This window comes from Alosa alosa, chromosome 10, assembly GCF_017589495.1.
Source record: "Alosa alosa isolate M-15738 ecotype Scorff River chromosome 10, AALO_Geno_1.1, whole genome shotgun sequence".
Classification (NCBI taxonomy): domain Eukaryota; kingdom Metazoa; phylum Chordata; class Actinopteri; order Clupeiformes; family Clupeidae; genus Alosa; species Alosa alosa.
Genome location: NC_063198.1, coordinates 12,828,915 through 12,851,388, shown reverse-complemented (window position 1 = coordinate 12,851,388; position 22,474 = coordinate 12,828,915). Strand labels below are relative to the sequence as shown.

The window sequence follows — 22,474 nt, the reverse complement described above, 5'->3', positions numbered from 1 at the left end:
CAAAAAGAATATCTGATTTGTTAAGGCATCGTGGATATTTTACAATTGAGGCAACCGTTGCAGGTTGCAGAATCGGCGTTTTCTTTGACAGTGATGCCTAAAGGAGCCTTCTGACATGGCCATGTTGTGTAATGCTGTCCCAGTTTTGACAAGATACTCAATGATGATGTAACACTAAGGCTGTCAATCAAGACATTGTGCTTTACTGCCACAGCAGGGATAATGGATAACCAGAGGGGGGATTTGACCTCTGTATCGAGTTAAGAGAGTTAAATTGATAGATCATTTTGTAGTTTGTATTTCTAGTATTTTTTTAATGAATATTTTTCAAGCAAATGAATATTTCATCATTTGGGGGGCTATATTATGCACATTGCTGTGCTTATCTCCACATGGCATAATTAAGCCTTATCAGTCTCTTTGAATAAAACTTTTTATTTTTGGGTCTGCTTGTATTATACACTGCAGCCTATTCCTTCACACAGACACTGAAACCCACTGATAAAACGCCGAGAGCGCAGTGATTGTGAGAAAAATCCAGGGGGACGTCACGTGACAACTGCATGGTTCACACATTCTGGTGGTAATACTGTAATAGAGAGGGATTTCGCAACAGCTCTACCATACACACACACACACACAGAGAGAGAGAGTGAGAGAGAGAGAGAGAGAGGGAGACTCACAAACACGGAACGCTAATGGAGGTAAGCAGCCCTGTGCATGTCTGTCTGCACCAATGTCCGGACGCTAATTTGTATTCAGACAATTTCTTTGTGGACACTGCGATGTGTTTGCCATAGCAACAGAGTGGTGGAGTCCTGCTGTGAAGAGTTTTTTTTCCCCCTGTCTTTTTTATCAGGCTCACTTGCTGCCAGGGCATCGAGCCGCAGATCTACGAGGCAGCCAGAGAGCGAGGGAGAGAGAGAGAAAGAGAGGGAGAGGCAGAGAGAACAAGGGAGGAAAGATGAGAAAGGGAGAACAAAAGCAGCTCTCCGCGCGCTTCAGTGCTTGTCGTCGGGAATCGCTCCTCGTTTAGGATCCCCTCTGTCGCGTGACATCAGCCGACGAGAAGCCCAGAGGAGCTGGAGAGGGGGGGGGGTCGGGGGGGGTAGGGATCATGTTTGCAGCCATCAGACATCTGGAATTCCCGGTCCGACGCGACAGACAAATGGAGGGATGCTGGAATTCCGCTCTTCCCGCGCTGTGCCGGAGCCTCCTCGCCGCTGAGCCCTTTGTGTCTGAGACGCAGGCTGCCTCCGCTGCTCCCTCTGCCTCCATCAGGTGCTCTCCAGCCACCGCGGGTTAACCCCGAGACTCAACCAGCCTCCAACCCCCCCACCCCCACCCCTCCACAACCTAACCCCATCCTCTCTCTCTCTCTCTCTCTCTCTCTCTCTCTCTCTCTTTCTCTCTCTCATGTGTCTGTGTTCTCGTGCTCTGCCATTCTCCCCCTGCTTGGCTAGTTTCTATTTACCTCCACTAGATAATCTCCCCTCCCCTCCCTCTCTCTTTTCTCTTACACACACACACTCACACACTCTCTATCGCTCTCCCACTCTCTCTATCTCTCTCTGTCACTCCCTCCCACCTCTCCTCTCTCTCTCCTCCCCTCGCTCCTTCAAAGCCAGCCGCGTGCCGTTCCGCGCCAGTCTGCCTGCTCCATGATACCTGGGAGGCGAGCAGCAGCAGCAGCAGCAGCAACAGCGGTCAGCGTCTCGCTCCGGCCACTCCGCTCGCCCGCCTCCCGCCTCCCCAGCCCCCTCTGCTTCCTCCGTCTCCCTCCGTCGGTCAGTGGGATGCTCTGGGCACGCAGGCACTGACACTGCCCTCAGCTCCTCGCACTCTCCTCCCCCCCTTCCCCTCCTCCTTCTCCTCCTCCTCCTCCCCTTCTTTCTCCTGCACTTCTACCCTCTGACCTCTCATCCCTCTCTCCATCACCCCTTTTTTCTCCTCCCCCTTTCTCTCTTTCTCCCTCTCCCCTACCCTCTCACTCTCTCTCCACTCGTTTCCCCCCCTCTTGACCATGTTGCCATGTGTCCGCTGGCTCCAGCCCTTCCTTGCCCTGCTGGCCTCTGCACTCTTCACACTGGGGGAAAACTGCCCGACGAGCTGCCTGTGCCCGGACCCGCACACGGTGGACTGCAGCGGCCAGGGCCTGACCCGCCTGCCGGACTCCATCCCTCTGGACGTGCGCCGGCTGCTGCTCTCCGACAACTGGATCCCGCGCATCCCTGCCGACTTCCTGGTGCTCTACAGCGACCTGGTCTACCTGGACCTCCGCAACAACTCGCTCTCGTACATCGAGCCGGGGACCCTCAGCACGTCTTCGCGCCTCGTCTTCCTGGACCTGGGCAGCAACAACCTCACGGAAATTCCTAAGGGCACGTTTGGCGAGTCACGCAGCCTCATCAAGCTTCGTCTGGGCAACAACCCGCACCTGAGTGCAGTCAATGAGGACGCCTTCCTGGGCCTCACCTCGCTGCGCGAACTGGAGCTGGAGCGCAATGCCCTCTCCGGCCTGCAGGTGGGGGCACTGAGCCAGCTGCCCTCTTTGAGGGTGGTCAGGCTAGAGGGCAACCCATGGGTCTGCAACTGCAACTTCGCTAACCTGTTTGCTTGGCTCATGGAGAACCGGCACAAGCTCCCCAATGGTGAGTCAACCGCACCCCCCTAACCAAACAGACAAGCAAAGTCAGTATCACCACAACATTTACTCTTACTGCCTCTCAATTTGTCTACCTCCAAAAGCCTATCAAATGAACATGAGCTTTGTCCAGCTGTAGCAGATCATCGCATGTCCTCCGGCACTGTTCTCGGGTTTATTTTTGTTTGGCTCACACAGAGGAACTCCTTCCTCTGGTCTAATTTGGGCTTATCCTTTACCCACCCCTACACATGAAGCACTGGGGGAGGGCATGTGCTGTATTAAAGGGCAAATAAGCTGTGGATTCAGAGAGGGCTCCTTTGTGTGTGGAGATCGGGGGTGGATGGGGGGGGGGGGGGCCATATTCGCCCACATAACAGGACGAAACCCCCAGCCTCGTCACAGCTCACGTTTAGTATTCCACTCAGGAATGTGCGTCATGATTTCGCACTCATGCAACACGCATGCCAAGCACCTGCCATCTTCCCCTAAGGGGAAGTGTGTGTGTGTGTTTATTTGTGTGTTTGTGTTTATTTGTGTGTTTGTGAACCCTCTATCTCTCAATCCCTCTATGTATCTCTCTATTTGTGCACACGCTATCTTAAATGTGTGTTTGTGTATGTGTATATGTATATGTGTGTGTGTTGTGTTAATGAGCTAAATGTGTGTTTGTGTGTGTGTGTGTGTGTGTGTGTGTGAGAGAGAGAGAGAGAGAGAGAGAGAGAGAGAGTATAAGTGTGTGTGAATGCCATGTGTATTTCTATTTTTTTTCCAGGTGTGACTATATATAGCTCAGTCACATCATTGCTGCTTCAGTGGCTAGAGTAATCAGTGAAACCCCCAAAGAAAGCCCCCTGCCGCCCACCCATGCCCAATGCCCTCAAGCTGGATCCAGGCAGCCCTGGCATTGTGTAGCCTTGCGTTTCCGCTTGGCTTGGCTCTGCTCAACCCGACTGGGGAATGGCACTGACGTGTTGGCATGGCTCAGGCGATCGTCTCAGGAACACTCTCACACACACACACACACACACATACACACAGATACACACACACTACAAATGGTGAGAGAGAAAGAAAGAAACACACAAAAAAAAAGAGGATCACATAGTGCTCCCGAAGGAGAGGAGTCACAATGGGCTCAAATCTGCTTACAAGGAGATCATTCGCTTCGCAGAAGAGCTGCATCCTCTTTTTTTCTGAGAAATGTGCACTGTGCATCCAAAATGCAGTACAGCTCCTCAGATTGCCTTTATTCTCTTAGTCGAGGCTCCCTGTTGAATATATACAAATTGTCTATTATCTTCTCTCATGAGCAGTCAACCATGAATAGGTACTCTTAACCTTCCTTGGTTGTCTGCCCTTGAAATATCAGGGACCTTTACATCTAATTATCGTCTCCAGTATGCAAGCTGTCAAGTCAGTGTTTGAAATGATATGCCTCTTTATGAGAGGAGAAAGTCCACTCTATAAACTGCTTGGAAGATTATAGCTTTTTGGAGGCCAGACATCTGTCTGGGTCTCTTGTTTGGTACCAGAAAAAGGCAAATCCTTGGCACAAGAGGAAATATATAGCAAATGAAAGTCATAACAAACATAAGTTATAAGTACCGTAAATAAATAAATAAGTAAATAACTCAGGGAGAGCAGCTGTCACTGTGTCGGTGCCAAGAATTCAGACTCACACAGGAAGAGAGAGTAATATCAAGAGCCTTGTCTACCACAAACTTACGTTGTGATGGTGGACTGTTTGGAGAGATTACACAAGCTCTGTCCATTTATAAATGCCATGTCCCCGCAGAGATCACGAGAAATGGATTACTAGAGTAACCTCAATTCTAAAACCCGAGCAACCTTGGGAAATCTGTGAGCGTCCCAAGGCCCTCCTCTCCATTTGCTGGCTATGGAAATAAAGATCTCCATCCATGTTTATTTTTGCAGTGGAAGGCATGAATGCTGCGATGGTTGTCGTTCTAAGCCTTTTTTTTCAGTCATTAGTTGACTGTCAGCCGAATAAATTTATGTGAGGATATTGCTGGATAATACTCTCGTCCCACAGCTGCTGATGTTGAGCAGAAACCTGCAGAAACTTCACATTTGTGCCGCCCACAACCTGTCCACCACTTGTCTCTGCTGCCCGCGTAACATATGGCAATGCCATCTTACTGCATCCGCAACTCAAGCACTTTCTTGTCACGGAAGCTGGTGTTGGTGGGGCAGACGGGGGGTATAAGCAGGAAGCGGGCAGGCTGGCACGGGTTGTCAAGCCCCATCCGGGGCGAGCGCGGCACGGAGTGGAGCGCACATTCATCACACAGCCCCTCGATGCCGCGGGGCGCCGGCCATAGTGAATTGACTCAGCGGAGGGAGGCCAAGCTCACGCCAGCAGCAGCAGCAGCGGAGGCAGCAGTGAGGACTCTCTCTCTCTCTCTCTCTCTCTCTCTCTCTCTTGCCAGCCTGGATGGCGTGCCCGGCAATAAGGGGGTGCTCGTAAATTGAGGCGTGGCTGGGGCGCGAAAGGGGCCAGGCCGTCCTGGCCCATCTCACATGTGCCACTTATTTCAAAATCAGCGGGTGCTTAGGAGCCCAGGGCCCCTTCAGCGTGACTCCTCGGGAACGTTGGAACGTCGGGAACGAGGAATTCATCCTCCTATGAATAAACCATTTCTGACCTTTCTGCCTCACGCCTTAAGCTAAGGAGTAAAATAGGTCTTACTGACATGTGGCCTTGCATCCATTACCACAAGCCTGCAATATGCATATGTACTTATGCATATCCTGTCCTGTGTGATACAAGGGGCATGGGGTACGGCCTCAGAACATTACCAAAATATCATATGCGGTTTGCAATATTTAATATGTCAGTTTCCTGGAGCGTTCCCATGCTAAAAAATGATGTAGTGGATAGAATAAAAGATATGGATCCCCTTTCCTGACTTGAATGCAAAGTGTTCAATGCTTCACTCATGAGCTTTATATACAACCCATTGAGTCAACAAGTAGGCTGTCTGTCTTGACTGCTTCCATTAAAACGTCTAGTCAGACATATGTGTTCCGATTTACATTTTATAGCTGTGCAGTTGGGGGGGAATTTCACTGTTAGTCCTAAATGAGATTCTATCATGCAGGCAAATGCCCTCAATTCCCTATGCATGAGTGTGGCAGAGCTGTAACCAGTGAATTGAGAAAAACAACATAACTCTTTTTACTTCCCTATTCCCCCAAGCGAGCTTAGCGAGGTGCACATTGATCATCACAGCGCCAATTCAAAGACCCTATAAACGGGATGCTTCTGTTGTGAGGCTAAGATTACTCAGGAGTAGCAGTAAAGAAATGTTGTTGGGTGTTTGTGGACAGTGTGTAGAATGAAGGAGGATGAACGAAGTGCCTCAGCTTCACCGCTTGCTTCCAGAAGGTATTACAAAATGGATGTAGAGTTGTGTTGACCCATAGTACAAGGCATTACTGTTGTAGTAAACAAACTAAGTCAGTTAACAACATTGTGTAAAATAACCACAAATGTTTAATTGCTTGAAAATAATTAAACTATTTCAGGGCTGAATTAATTAGCTAATGAAAAAAATAAACTATTTTGGCAGGGTGCAAATTACTTTCATCACTATAGTGCTGAAAGAGGGAGAGGCGAGCCTTCATTTTAGAACATAGGACTTTTAACGCACAACTCTTTAGAAAAGCGCCCTCTTAATCAGGAAAATCAACTCTCTGTTCCTCTTCATGGTCTTTCACTCTATCCTGGAGGATCTATGACCAACCAGTGAGGGAGGGGGGGGAGGGGGAGTCTCATCTCAGTGAGCATGGGCGATTACTTACAACAAGAAACGACCACATCTATCTCCGAAAGCCTCCCGAGACGGTGAATTACTCTCAGGGATATTCTCCATAGGATTAGTCTTATGATGGATGTACCCGGTCGGTCACCCGCAGAAATTTAGGCATATGAAGACCTTTGGGCTGCTTTGATTAAATGCTGAAATGGAGAGATGGAAGAACAATAGCTATACAGATGAGTATTGGTAAAGATTAGATCTAGTATATGTGCTTGAGTTTATAGCCATACAGAAGACAAAGAAATACCTTATAGAAATGTGAACTATTAATAAAGCATTGTCTTTCTCCATGTCCTTATCAATATCTATAATTTATTAGTGGGCTTTCCACTGCACTCAAGGCACCATGCTTTCAGTGCAGCCTTCTGACAGACAAGGAGACTTAGTGCATTTATATGCTGTAGCTGTATATTTACATCCTGAATAGATGTACTGTATGTGCGTGTAGGTTGTGTGAGTGGATGCACATATGTAACTATGAGTTTGTGTGCACGCGTGTGTGTGGATGTGCATGTGGGTGTGTGTCTGAGAGTGTGCGTGTGTATGAATGTGTGTGTGTGTATGTGTGGGTCAGTATGAATGCAACTGTGTACTGTTGTGCAGTAGAACAGCGGTTTCATGACCACCACGCACGCAAGCAGTGACAGATGGGCACTCATTTGGAGAATGAGGGTCGCCTGATAATCTCCTGCCTGTGCATCAGGGGGTTTCATGAAAATAAATGAGACTATTACGGTCAACCCTTTATGCCTCTCTGAAGATAACTGCTGCATAATGAGTCAATTCTGCACCCAGCTAATGGATCTGATTCCAATGTACACATATAGCTCTGCTGGCCAGCCTATCAAATTCGCTTTGTGTAATTATGCTCTACGGTTCAGAAGCCTGCTAATGTTCATGTGAACCCAGGGTAGAGACATTCGGGTGGGTCAGTGCTCCAACCCTTCCCGCCTGTGTTGTGCTTGGGTTACGGTTGAGGGCTTGGCCTTGGTGGAGGCTTTGCTTTCTATTAGTGTGGCAGCAGCCTAGACACACACTCTACACACATACACACACACACACACACACACACACACACACACACTCTCTATATATATACATGTGTAAGCATGCAGGCACACACTCATCCTCTGCATATTTCTGACATGTAGATTTGTCAAACAGGAAATCCAAGGATTTGAATATAGCCTGTGCAAATGAAACAGGCTTTGGGTCTTGCAATCTCTTCTGGCTGGCTCGCCAAATGTCATGTCAGAATTTAAGTCCGCATATCAAGTCCACGATGTAATAAAAATATACTTTTGTGCTGAAGTCAAAAACGTATCATGCAAAAAATGGTTTATTGTCCAGTAAAACAATGACAACAAAGCAGAGTGGACCACGGGGTTGTACTCCCGGACAAATGTTTTATACCCTTTCTAAGATGCTTAGACAGCACTTTTAACATTTTACAGTGAATATGAGAGATCTGATGATGAGTGCATGAACAGAGACCAAAACATAAGATGTGGACACAGTTCAAAATGTTGGCTCAGATTATTGTTGTTAGGCAGGTAGGATAATGTACTGACATTCATCTCTTTTAGGGATCTCTGCCAGTGCCCACTGACTGCTATGAATGTTTCAAGGGGGGAATGACTGTAAACATGATCCACCGCTGTCATTGCTGCACCTGGGTTAAGGATGGACAACATGCATCTATAATTCACAGCCCCTGTGTGTGCTGTTTTGGTCAAGTTCAGTTGCTTGGGTAACTGAAGCTCTAAAAAACAGTCAGAGTCGAAAGGATAGGAGGCGTGCCTCACTCCCCCTTCCTCAAGAAGCGTGCCGAGGCCTGGGGTGGCCGCTCTGCCCTCGCTGCCGGTCATCCGTGCGGAGAGCGACCGACTGAGAGAAGGAGAGTTCATGTGACACTAAAACGCTCCCAGCGCAACGCCTCTCATGGACTCTCCAGTTACTTTCCAGCGATCAGTTAACAGCACTAAGTCACTCACCGCCATAACAGATACACAGCAAACAGCAAAGTCCAGGCAGGACTAGTCTAAACCTCATCACAGGGACCCTAATTGTGTTGTGCAGAGGAAGCAGATGCAGCTCATCCTCAGTACAGATTTAAACCACTTTCTACAGGGCCCTGAAATAATCTGCCTCTAACAAATCTACTGAATGGGTGTTTATTTAATTTCCATATCAACCCTAATATTGTTGTGTGGATTCTCAAGCAGAGCCGGGCGTCGTTTTGTAGAGATCTCTCCAAATCTGCACACTCTCTTGAAGCGGATAGATGTTTGACCTGATGTTGCCGCACAGTAGTTTGTTATGGATTTATTATTGCAACCATTGAGTGCTAATTCATCCGTAAAATTACATGGTGCTGAGAAAAACAAAACAAGAAGCATCACATACCCTTGCCAGTGGGAAAATTCATTATAAAATAACAAAAAAAAGAAACGACTCCCTCTCTTCCTTAAGGCAGAATTTAAAGTAAGTAATCATACCACACAAAGCAGGGTTAATGCGTATAGAAAAAGGTCTTAAATGGCATTTTGTGTGTAGGTGTGTTTGTGTGAATGTGTGTTTGTATGTGTGTATGCCAGATAGAGAGAAAAGGCAATATTATATTTGTTTAGTGACAGCATTCTGCCCGTCAGTCTGTTTTCTTTTGTGAAATTCCATTTGGGACTGCATGTGTGTGTATGTATGTTGGTGTGTGCATGACTGCATTTTTTGGTTATAAAATGCGGGTGGCATGTCTTTACGTCACTCTCTCCTCTCTCTCTCTCACTCTCTTCTCTCACTCTCTCCTCTCTCTCTCTCACACTCTCTCTCTCTCTCTTACTCTCTCCTCTCTCTCTTTCTGCGGAGAGCAGAGTATCATCATGTGACTGTGAGATCACTGATTCGTACCCATGGCATGTGGAAACCCCCTCCTGGTTTGAGTGACTCATCCTCCAGCTCTTGCTGTCACACACACACATTCATCACTCCGTGGGCTAACAGACCCCCCGACCTCCATCTGCGAACATGCTTCCATCTCCGCTCACACTGAATGGTGCTTCTCGTACTACGTCTGCGTGCCGTCACAGAATGTTTACACGGCGTACATACAGCAACCATGTCTGTCATTCGAGAAGTACTTTAAGATTATTTGTCATGTTAGAAAGGATGAAAAAAACAATATGTATGCATTCAAACAGTATGCATTTTTGAAGCCTTGGTGTGTTAAAGGTGTATGTTTTATTGTCTGAGGAATGATATGAGGTCAGTGAATGCTTTTTAGCCCTTCTATAATCAATATGTGTCATCACGGGACACACAATCTGTTTCCATGGGATTTAGCCACATGACGATTAACGGACTGACTCAACATGTCAGAACTGCACACCAGTTCTGTACTCTACTGTCTGTCTTCTATCAGAAAAGTTATTCAATATCAGAGACGGTCTGTCTTTTTTTTTTTACAGGGCAGTCATGATTACCAAGACCAAAATGATTTACATAGCCTTAGTCATGTTAATGTGCATTTTAAACCACCTGTTCTAACACAACTGTTGTCCATGCTGACTGGTTCAATACTTTAATCAATCTCAATTGCAGATGGCAGCCTGCTAATAGAAACTAGTGAGAAGTGGGAGGCCATGAGAAGTTGGCAATGGCCGCCTGAGATTGCCTGCTAGATCAATCAATCACACCAGTACTCAGGGGCAGGGAGGGAACATACCCCCGGCAGGCTCGTCCATTCTCCCTGGCTGACACTCTCCCTGATTGTTATCCCCATAGGAGCCGTGCTGATATGCGCTGTTATGCTGGCCTCTGTGCTTAACTGCTCCCCGGCTGGCCATAGCGGCCTGTCTCCTCCCATAAGTCTCCCCCCGTCTCCCCATCCTGACTGAGCGAGGAGGAGTGGGCGGGTGGGTGGGTGGCTTTTCAGCCTTAATGGAGATGGAGATTGGAATGTGAAGTCAGTTGAATTAAGAACGGCCCGACTCGAGACACAATGAGATTGGAACTGAGAGTCACAATGGACTGAGTTGAGGGGAAGTGTTTCCTGATGGAGTTTAGGTGGAGAGGACTTGACCTTGTGCTGAGCACTGGTGAAGCAAGTCATTAAAGTCACTTAGAGGTATACCATCTCATTATCCCACAGAGGGGTTATAGAGAGGTACTATTTTATGAAAGATTTTAAAATGCTCTTGACCTTTTTGCTCAGTTTCAACAACATGTATAACTCCTGTAATTGTAATAACTGTATTAATTAATACAATATAATAAATAATGTAATGAGAACTGCACCCTTTAAATTATGCAAACATCTGTATCTGGGTCATTAGCACACCTTCAGGAAACACACAAATGTTTCACAGGGAAGTAGGGCACTCAAAGAGCACATATTCATATGCAGCCATGGCATTTATCTTGGAGGCTGTGTGTTTATTTTCCATCCATTGTCTCTCACTGTCACTGAGCAATGAAGCTGTTCTCTGCCAGTGAAGTCAGAGGTAAATCCTCACATTTCCTGAGAGGTTGATGACGATGAGAGGAGATGATGAAGGGTTTCCCGCATGGGGCCGACAGGGGGGGATTGGATGTCAGTCAGGGCTGCCACTGACACATGTTAGACAGCCAAATGTCAGCTACTGCGCTACCTGAGCCCCTCAGATCGCTCGCCGGCATCGAGACACCGGAGCAGACACCTCCGATACTGCTTGTGTGTCTCTGTCGGCTTTGGATAGGGAAGCGGTTCTTTCCATCGCTTCTCTCAGATGTCCGTGTTTGCTTGTTTATTTAAACCGCTCTCTTGGTCACAAACTGGTTTTGCTAGACACTGCATACTGTGTGGTGTGAAAACAAGACTTAACAACTCATAACCCACGTGAAACATAAGTGTTTTTTTTTTTTTTTTTAAAAAAGCATAGTAATCTGGAGTGGTTCAGTAAAAACAAGAGAAAAGGTGTTAGAAAAAGCATCATAGGACAGACCTGGAAAGGGTGTTACATAACCAGGGGGATGAGGGTGATTTGTGAGATGGGATGGATGTAGCCACTGTAGATCTATGGCAGGATGCACAGCCGTGCTAATCCAAAGTACACACGCACACATGTGCACGCATACACACAGATACACACTCACTCCCCGTGTCTCCTTTACTTTTCTCTCCTGCTCTCTGTCTCTATCTCTCTCTCTCTCGCTTTCTCTCTCTCTCACACACACACAAACACACATGCAAACACACAGGCACATGCTCCCACCCTGCCTCCTTCTTTCACTCTCTCTATCTCAAACACACACACACACACACATACACACACACATGTGGCTGTTCCATCTAGAGGAGTATAAGTAGTGGTGGGAGGATGGGTAGGGCCAGTTGGATATTGTAAATGCAAAACCCACACGGGGGACTCACTGGCTCGCTCCGGCAGTCTAAAACATGGGCTAATATGTACAGTAGTTTTGATTCAGCAGTACACATACTGTAGCAGAGATCAAAAAGTTTCATCAAATGAGTTGGCAGGTTCAGCACTGCAGTCAGATAATATACATTACATTACATTACATTACATTTGGCTGACGCTTTTTAGCCAAAGCGACTAACAACATAGTAAACAGTTTAAGTTTTAGAGCAGTTCTCAACAATTTTAGGACAATTTAAAAACATTAGAGTACAGTAAGAATAAGTGCATCAGTGAGTGCTGTTTTTAACAGTTACTTGTCAGTTTGAGACGACTGGTGAGTGCTAGGATCAGTAAGACTTGTTGTAAGTGTTGCTATGAGAGGAGATGTTCTCTAAAGAGCTGGGTCTTCAGGAGTTTTCTGAAAATGGAGAAGGATGTCTCTGCCCTTGTAGGAGCTGGCAGTGTGTTCCACCAACGAGGAACAACAGATGAGAAAAGTTTGGATTGGCTTGAGCGTACCGGTGGTAGAGCTAGACGTCGTTCGTCTGAGGAGCGCAGCGGTCTGGAGGTAGCATATGTCTGTATGAGGGCATTCAAGTAGGTGGGAGCAGAACCGGAGACTATTTTGTAGGCAAGCGTTAGAGCCTTGAATTTGATGCGGGCCGCCATAGGTAGCCAGTGTAGCTGGATGAGCAGCAGGGTAACATGTGCCCTTTTTGGGTTGGTTGTAGACCAGGCGCGCCGCCGCATTCTGGATCATCTGAAGTGGTTTCACTTCACATAGTTCCATGTTTACTGCTGGTGAAATAGAACATAGAAATGCACTGTGGAGCAATTGGCACATTGATACAGAGTACAGAGACTCTTAATCTACATGGTGTGTTGGTGTTGAGCCAATGCCTATAAAACTGGTTACTGTCTATACAGGTCTATGTGTAAACATCATAGATTTTTCTATTTAACTCTGAGGACAAGGCACGCGTCATCATTTCAAACATGAGAAAACATTACAAAAATCTCCTCTCCCATGGCTTTGTCTGAATGGTTAGTTAGTGCGTTTGGCAGATTGCGCTGCTCCTGTTACATCCCGATAGAGGTGTTAAAGCGACTCTCGGCTCATCTGTGTGATGATAATGAGAATAACATCAGCTGTTGCTGCTGTCGCTGATGTTTGATCTCGCATTGGTTCCGGCACGGCCTTGTTGGGGGACTAATGATGACCATGACTTAAACTCAGGGAACAGGCTGAACAGCGACCTCAGATAACCCTTTTTTATCTGATCTTTTAATGCATGCAATTAAAACAAAGCATTACATAAATCAACAGGTGGATTTGCATAAGTGCATATCAGCAGACATTTGTGTACACAAAACGCTTCATATAGTATATTATACTTTCTAGGTTTGGCTCTGGAGTGATAGCTCATCCACGACTGGATTTATGTAAGGCTGTGGATGGTTCCCTAGGGACCTTGTTGAAGTGTAGTTGGTGACCTTGGGCCATGTTATTATAACCTACAAGCGTTATTCTTACCGAAGCTAATTGCCCTTTCTTGCCCTTTCAATCAAGAGCGCCTGCTTATCCCACCTCTGACATTGGAAAGGTAACCACAGTAGAAAGTATGAAAATATAACCTGCTTGAAAGAACAAGTACAGTACATAACATCAACAATAAATCACTGAGAAGTCTCTTAAACAGGCCACAGTTCTCAAAGGTCAGATCTATGACTCATGATGTGGGATATTGATTTATTCCATCCCCCAGCAATTTGGGTCGGTCCTTTGCCTTGCCCCTGAACAGATGGAGAAGTTAATGACTCAAACCTAAGCATATGCTAAGCAAGCTAGCTCCGAGATAGGCACGAGACTGTGTTTATCAAGGGAACAGGGCACAGGGATGGTGCAGTGGAGGAACAAAGGCCTTCTCCCCCCTCAGACAGAGGCTACGAATGGAGTCAACAGGGTCCGCGATTTTCCACAGAGACTGCGCCATGTGCATTTAAATAGCAAGCCATTAATCTTGTTTGCTCAGAACCAACAAGTTTGCTGCCGTCTGGCACAGCATGAGAAGGAGATGTGTGATCGTTGCCGCAATGGCCGCAGAAATTGTGAATACACTTCCACACACTGAAACTAATTCTATTTGTTTTTAGCTCTCAATCATTGATCAGCAACACTCCTATGATGAATCCATTGCAAACATGTTCTGCATTAGATATGGCTCACGCGTCCAAAGCACATAGGACTGGCACAGCTCTTCGGTATTCTGTATTCTGTAACAGTCCCTGCTCCTACATGTTCCTATTTACACAGGCCTCTCAACAGGTCCTCTGTGCAGCAACTCAACCGTGTTCAACCCTTCTCTGTCTGTAGCACAAATTTAGCTCTCCTCCATCTCAGCTGAGGTCCTATGACTTTCTGTTAGCATCCGCCCACCTCCCATGAGCCTCCTCTCCAAAGCCCACCTGTGAGTTAACATATTGGGATTTACATCAGCGAGTCACGACCTCATGTTTCTGTATGTGTATGTGGAAGAGCCATATTAAATGCGTGTGAATTTGTGAGGCAGTAATTGGCTCTGTCTCTGACAACTTCACTGAGGAAGCATGCCTTGGTCTGTTGAGATAGTGAGGCCAGGATTATCCAATGGGTGAAGATTCTGTTTGACATTTCTGTCAAGATTTTATGTTATAGATATGCTATTTACTTAATCACATGTGTAAGAAGAATGTTTTCCTCAGACTTAAAAATGACTTTTTAAGAGCTCAGCAGTGAGTGATGTTATTGAAACTCCCTGTGAGTTATGTCACATCTGGAGCCTGCAGCTGTGTCTGACCTGGCCATGTGACACTCTCTGCTTCACCCCTAAAACATCCCATCTGCTCTCCCTCCCTCTCTCTGCTTTCCCTTTCTATCCCCATATCCTCCTCCTACCACATCAACTGAGCCTCCACCTCCCTGTTCAGTGCTATAAGAGCCCTCTCGTCACCTTTCCCACCCCACTCTGTCAGATTCTCCATCACACTCCTCTATAAGGCTACAAGAGTACATGTGACCTTTTTCCACCCTCTGTCTTTCATCCTCTCTTCCCCTCTTTCCACTCTCCCTCCCTCTGCCACTCTCTCTCTCCATGTTTCTCTCCTCTGCTCTCTCTCTTCCTTCCTCCCTCCCTCCCTTGCCTCGAGTGGCCTCTGCGACTCCCACAAACAGGCATGTAAAAGGCGAGCCGAGCAAAGCACTCCAGCGCAGAGGCCTGGCCCTGGCTGTCACTCACAGGCTAGAGAGCATGGCTGTCTGAGCCCCCTCGGGCTGGGAGGTGAGGCTCTGGCACTGCCTGCCTGCGCACTGTCACAGGGATTTGGTGTCGCGTGCTCAGCCGTTTGTGTGATGGATGTCACCGTGTACACAAAAAGGCAAGCTACTGCCATGCTACACGGAACAACCTCCCAGGACGAATAACTGGATCCTTTTACAGGGAATCCACCCTTATCTTTTGCTCTGTCCTTATTTTAACATGACTTATTTTTTTATTCGTAGACATCAAAGACTGAAATTTAAAGAGGATAACCCCTCTGATTTTTTTTTAGTTTGTAGCAGAGGGAAAAATCCACTCTTACATAAGAGGCTATTTCAATGAGGGAGCCTTTCACGTTTGGTTACGCTCTTACACTGAAACGTTGTGACAGAGAGCACCACGGATGTGAGCTGCACTTACTATGGTGTTACAGTAACAAGCAGAAATCCCACTCTCCATGTGCATACCCTGACGGTGTGTCTGAATATAACTACATCCCCCACGCAAGGGCTCACGGTCCGCATAGCGGAGAGCAGCAGCAGTGTGGCTCTGTGTTTCTGTCCATGCCAACAACCACCAATAGCACTGAGAGTGAGACATTGGTTAGCATTCAGTGTTTCTTTGTTTTTTTTTTCTTCCTCTCCTCTATCCATCCCCCTTTCTCTGTGTTCTTCTCTCAGACCCACTGAAAGCAGCCATTGCGTTCACATAACACTGAATAACATTGCCTAAGCACAGATGTGGTGGGTGATTGTTTTCTCGCATGATAACAATGTTTTCCAACAGACTGAAACAGCTCGTATGTATAATATCATAGGCCTATCTACAGCTTGTTTGCTTCGATATGACTCATTGCATACACTTTTTTGGAGAGAAAATGCTTTGTGTTTATGATGCTTTATGATGCAAATGTGGGCATTTGTAAATTGTACTGCTGTAGGCAACTGGCAATGGTACATCTCTTTAAAAAGGGATCCAGAAATCTCTGCAGCATAAGTGCTTTAGTGCTATGTTGTCTCTCGGCAGCTTATGGAGGTGTCTACACCGCCAAATTACTAGCGCCTGTAATCTTGCCAGATCTGTCGCAGGGTTAACCTCGTGTCTTGGATGATGCCATCAGCGTGTAAAATATTTACTGGCTGTTCGCTAATTGCTGTGCGGTGGCAGCAATCTGACTCTCCGGCAACAGCTGCCTCACAAAGGTGGAGGAGAGAGAAAGAGACCTACAGGATATTCAGCCTTCCGGAAAGATTCAAATTTGGCGAAATACAAAAATCAAGACAAAAATTGTGCTGGAAAATGTTTGGAGGGGACAGAAGCTGTGAAGCACACACAGTAAAAGTCTGTTTGTTTTGTTGTTTGTTTTGTTGTTCTCCACCCCCTCAGGTTGTAAAATAGCTGTCCTTGAAAGTCCCCCACCCCTTCCGGCGTAGAGTGATTCACATCCTGTTGAGATGGGGCTAGGTGTGATCTAATTGTGGGGTGGGGGCAATAATAGTGTGTGTGTGAGTGTGAGTGTGTGTGTGTGTGTGTGTGTGTGTGTGAGTGTGTGTGTGTGTGTGTGTGTGTGTGAGTGTGTGTGTGTGTGTGTGTGTGTGTGTGTGTGTGTGTGTGTGTGTGTGTGTGTGTGTGTGTGTGTGTGTGTGTGTTGATCTACCGCATGTCAGTTCTGCCGGAGGGGCTAAAAGGATTTCCCCACTGATTTATCACATGTGTGTCCTGTAACAAGTCTAGTCAAGGTGCTCCCCGATGGACACCGGGACTGTAAATAGATGCCGCGTCTATTTCCGGAAGCCCCTCTCATTAGGAGGTTCTCACGTCCTTCCCTCATCATGTAAACAATTTGGAAATTAATCCAGTGTTCCCACAGCACTACCGGCTGCACAGAGTGAACATGACCTTGGTAGTGGGACATTTCATGTGTTCAAATATTGTTGTCACTTGTACACTGACTTATAGCATAATATGGAGAATGGCATCTCTGTCACTGTCACTGCATGCCTAGAATGCCTGGTATTGCACTCAGAAAATGTGTTGTGCCTGCCTAGCAGGACTCTTCAAGTCAGTTTTCAGCGCACTTTGAAAGCGACACCAAGGGATAGACACAAGTTCTTACCTTGTGCTGCTAAGTTTATTATATGCTGCCCCACCCTATCGGGTTCTGTCTAAGCCTCCATCCACTGTGGAGTTTTTCTTTGCCTTCCTCTTGGGAACTCTGTGTCCTAATTTACTTTGGCAGCTAGGGCCATGCACCGTGTTTAAAACTGAACTAAGCGAATTGATTAAATGACATAGTCAATCAAAGCCACTATCAATTTACCAATGCATTCATAAGCCTTTTATGAACTTAAGCCAACTGTCGTTATATGAAGGATATACTTTAGATGTAGAGTCCAGGTCTCTGTCTGAATATATGACAGCATTTATACAGTATGTGATATCAGCTGCTAGCACAGTGATCAGATGAATGCTCATAATGTGAATTGAACATTATAAGAGATTGAATGCTCTGGACAGAGGTGCCTACTCTAAACATTTTCATCTGTATAGTAATGTGAGAGCACTTATATGACATTGCCTCTTGTCTCTTGTAGGGGTAGACGGCTTGGACTGTTCACTGCCCATGGATGGCCGGCGTGTGCCCCTCAACCAGCTCTCCCAGGACAGTTTCCGCGAGTGCCAGGTGACGCTCACCCTCACCGACCTCCTCATCATCATCTTCTCGGGAATCTCCGTGTCGGTGGTGGCCATCATGGCCAGCTTCTTCCTGGCCTCCACCGTCCACTGCTTCCAGCGCTGGAGCAAGGGCAATAAGACCGAGGAAGAGGAGAGCGAAGAGTGAGGATTGGACAGAGCTGGAGCAAACGGCATGTCCCCAGGCCGTGCCCACGTTTTTTTCGGACTTACCTTCCCTGCTCGTGTCGGACGAGAGCAAAAACGGGAAAAAAAAGGGAAGGGACTTCGAGGTGACTCGAGGTGAAGTCGATGTAGCTGATCGCGTGACTTTTGCAAACGTCAGCAAGCGAGCAAGAAGCCCGGAACTTACGAGATGAACTGTGCTCATCCAGTTATGTCAGAGAAGCCATTTGTCTTTCACATTGCCCTGCAGGGGTGAGTGGCACTTACTAGGAGACAAAGATGGTCTCCCAATCTTTTTAAGGAGCCACAATAGGGTGAAAGAGCTTTGTGTCGTTTGGCAAAAAAAGAACCTTGTCGAGCTTCAAACCAGGCCTTAGCACGCACACTGCCAGGGGTTTACTGGTTCTATTTTATGGGCTATTTCATATGTCCGTGTTTAACGGCCCTCGCCATTGAATATGTCTTGTGATGTGAGTTCCTCCGAGGCCAGTCTTGTAATATGGGCACATGGCTTCTTGTCTGTAGTCAATATTATGCTGTGCTTTAATTGGCGTGAGTGTCCACAGTGGTATGACAGGTAAGCATAGGAACCAAGTAGCTAAACGCTCTTAAATATCCACAATAGTAAACATCATAGTGAATTTTTTTTTTTTTTTTTAAAGTTGGAAGCTACAGGTGTCACACATCAATTGGTAGCTGTTCCTCTACCTTTACAAATTTTCTCCTAAATCAATTTCTCTTAACCATTGTGTCAGGTTTCATAAATTGTACTTAGACTAATTAAAAATGAACATAGATTATCTCCAACAGTTAATAGAATTGCTGTGTGCTGCACTTTAAATGGTGTCCATTTTACTTATGGTATACTCTGCTGGCCCTCAGTCCACTAAGTGGATTGAAATTGCTCAGATCTGCCAAAGACTAGGAGTAGACATGACTAGCCAATAGGGAATTCTGAGATGTCTTCAGTATTTTAAGGGTTTTCAAGGAAAACTATGGTATAAACTGTGCATTTAATTGGTGTAGGTATACTCACATAGCCTATGTATCTTCTGTCAAGACAAAATATGTAAACAAATTATATAAATATATATTACTACATAAAATCATATAAGTATATCAGGCAACATTAATTGAATACTAGAAAAGCCAAACCTGTATGTTAGGCACTGATTGAAAAAATGATTCCGAAAGTATTAGGGCGTCGGCACAGCTTTATCTGTGTAGTTACAAGTTATAGTCTGCGTCTATGCTAAGTCAACATCGTTATTATCCTGGTCCTGCCATAAACGTTGAGAAATTTCAAAACGTTTTCATAAATTACTGTTGTCTTGATTGGTGTGACTCATGACAGATTGTCCATACAGCAGCGGCAAAAGCAATAGTAAAAGTCAAATCATCCTGGCCCAGGTCAGACCACTGAAAGGCATTGTCGATCTCTCCACCACATCATTTGTGGGGATTGAAATGGTTTGTGCAATCATGCTGCAGTTGTATCACAAAAACGCCTGATGAGTTTGTCACGTTGAACTCTGTCTGTTTGTCGTCCTTCATACTCGGAGTCAGTACGGTACTCAGTATATATTTTTTTTATAACAGTGACGTCAGTAATTATTAGACACAATGACACTTTTGGACAGTTGAATGGATGTTGTTTCATGTGAATGAGAGGAGGGTGAAAGCACTGAGCAGCTGCTATCATGTGGAATGTATGTCTAGAGGGATGGCTTCTTCTCCAGAGCTATACTTAATCCCACTGACAGACCTGGACTCTCTTCGTCACACTCTAATGGGTAGCCGAACAGCACGTATTTTTTTTTTGCCTCATGCATTTCAGAGTTGTCATTTGGAAGGTGTTTTAGGACACAACTGTATTTGTAAAGGCAGACAACAATGGCAGTACATATTGTAGCTGAGCATGAATAATTCAGAGACTTTAAGAAATGAAGCATACGCCATGTCAAGCTTCAAAACGTTAACAGCTGAGGGAAAATGCCTCCCACTATGGAAGGAACAGTGATGCATTCACTTATTTGAAAAAAGAACATTTGGTGTTTTTTTTTTTTTTGCATGTTGTATTTTCCCCACAAGACAAACTTTTAGAAGGACCCTCAAAATCCAGATTTGTTTGAGATGCATCACTTAATCATTTCAAATTATTTATATTTTGTAGAACTTCACTTTTGAGTTTTACTATATTTTACTATAGGGTTATGCTGTACAGTGTACAGTCTCCTACACTCTTGAGGTACATGCTAAAACAAACCTAATGCACAGAGACAGAAACTGCATGTCTGCAGAAAAAGCAGTGCTCGAAGTACACAACAGAGCTCAACAGCCATATTCTTGCATGGTTTTCTTAAGGGACTCTCCGCACCCTGTCTCTGCATCTTATACTGTACGGCGTTCACTCCTGCATTATACTCCCCAATGTCTATGTTTAGATCCAAATACAGAGCTATAACAAAAATATATATATATAAAAAATATATAACAAGGTCACAGAGATAGGGCAGCAACCGCCTTCAGGACAAACAAAACTAAACCAGATGGACCCACAGGAAGCCATGGACATCAGCTGTGTGAGAGACAAAAACTAATACAGACTAATTGGATGGATTGGATAGTCTCTGATAATCACTTAATCGTACTCCACATATTCATTTTAATTGGGCTCATTTCAGCAGTCTTTTCCCCTGTATTTGACTAATAGGTTTTCATCAGGCTTAAAGCATTAGAGCTGCTTTTAGCTGCAGACACTGAACACAAAATAGCCTGTTTTTTTTGGATGGTGTCCACGGAGCTGCAATGCATCAGTATCATTCACTCTGTCGAGACTGTTGAAATATGAGCTTACTACTCAACTGTTTTGTTACCAGTGTCTGAATTAAATGTGGATGAGACGTGGTTTCATGGAAGAAGTCCGCTCATGTGTATCCTAGTTAATGAAGTGGTGATGCTTATCATCACCTCTACGGTGCATTGGCATCTGTATACGGTGACAACTCTGTATATGACTTAATGTGTGTAACATGGTCTTTCGACTTGTGTCTCAGTCTTAACAAATGTAAACCATGTATATGAGTAGACCATATTCAACTACTGTGTAGTTGCAGTGAAATTAAAGTATCTGTATTTTTTAGATGTTGTTCTGTGTCTTTCTGCATGATATTCCAAGTCAGATTTCACATACTAAGTCACATATTTGTCAGACATTGTCTTAAAATTATGTATAAAGTATAAAGTGAAATTATAACATTTTCCATTAGTCACCTTCTGGCTCCTCCTTCTGATTTGGACCATTCCTGAATTTAGCCTGGGGTCCAGGTAACTGAGTGCTTTCTGTGTTGCTATGCTACCACAGCACTTATGTGAAGCATGGGACATTTTGAGACATTTTGTGAAGCATGGGAATGCTGTTCAGATGTGATCGTCTGTCTGTTGACATTCTATTGAATGTGACATCATGAGTTGTGCCCTGGACAGTTCTGCTCACAGTTTAACAGTGTTACAACAGTAATTGCAATGCAGTAGAATTCTTAGGAGAGAGCTAAAATATGTACATGTTATTTTTGCGCAGTTACAGTAATGAGGGTCGGGAATGTCTCCTAGATGCAAACAGACCCAGAGTCTGGTGGCCATTTCCATATCAAAGGAGAAGTGATTAGTGAAATCTTTTAAATGGCTTCTTTCATCTGCACCGTAAATGAGCTTCTACAGTAATTAAGCCAGGATTCTTGCAGGGTATCCTTTACATAGGAGTCCAATGGTGAGGTCCATAGAGGGACAGGAAGGGTTATAACTGTATATGATTCCAATTAAAGACACCTCGACCAGGTGGTCTCATCCAAAGCAACCACTGCTCAGCCTTGGTTATGGTTATGTGGCAAGTGGTAGGTTAGCTCTCTATTGTGTGATGTTGACTACGCCATTTGAGGCCCTGCCCCTCAGAATATTCAATCAATAGGACTATAATTTGTTACCTAAAGCCCAACCAGGCAACACAGGTTCGTGGTCATAGAAAACAAGAGGCTTGGTTCCAAAAATAAACTCTTTGTCTTTATTTACATTCATTAAAAACGTACAGGGAGTTGGTTCTCTCCAGACAGTCAGAACCCCTGCCACTAAGGCACTGACCCAAATGGCCTACAAGGCCTGGACACACATGTACAGTAGTCACACATGTACAGATACACACACACACCAGACTGTGTTGCAAAAGACTGATGGCTGATGGAGGACAGGAAGAGCCAGGAACAGGACTGGAGCTTACCCAGGGTTGGAGAGTCTAAAGACACACCACACGAGAACATGGCAACACCAAATACTCACTGTGATACAATGTGATTCACCACAGCAGGAAAAAGTGAAGGGACGCCACCACCAAGATAGCCCGCCACCCAATTGGCCTGTAGCTCCTGTCCAGCAAGAGAG

At 45.6% G+C, this 22,474-nt stretch overlaps 1 protein-coding gene across 1 annotated transcript; it reads left to right on the top strand.

Moving 5' to 3' along the window:
• Positions 1-656: 656 nt before the first annotated feature.
• On the top strand, positions 657-21,182 carry lrrc38b (leucine rich repeat containing 38b). Its single transcript, XM_048253787.1, has 3 exons — positions 657-704; positions 860-2,651; positions 17,776-21,182. The coding sequence occupies exons 2-3, from the start codon at positions 2,024-2,026 to the stop codon at positions 18,021-18,023; spliced, it is 876 nt and encodes a 291-aa protein (XP_048109744.1). The 5' UTR covers positions 657-704; positions 860-2,023; the 3' UTR covers positions 18,024-21,182.
• The last annotated feature ends 1,292 nt before the right edge of the window (positions 21,183-22,474 follow it).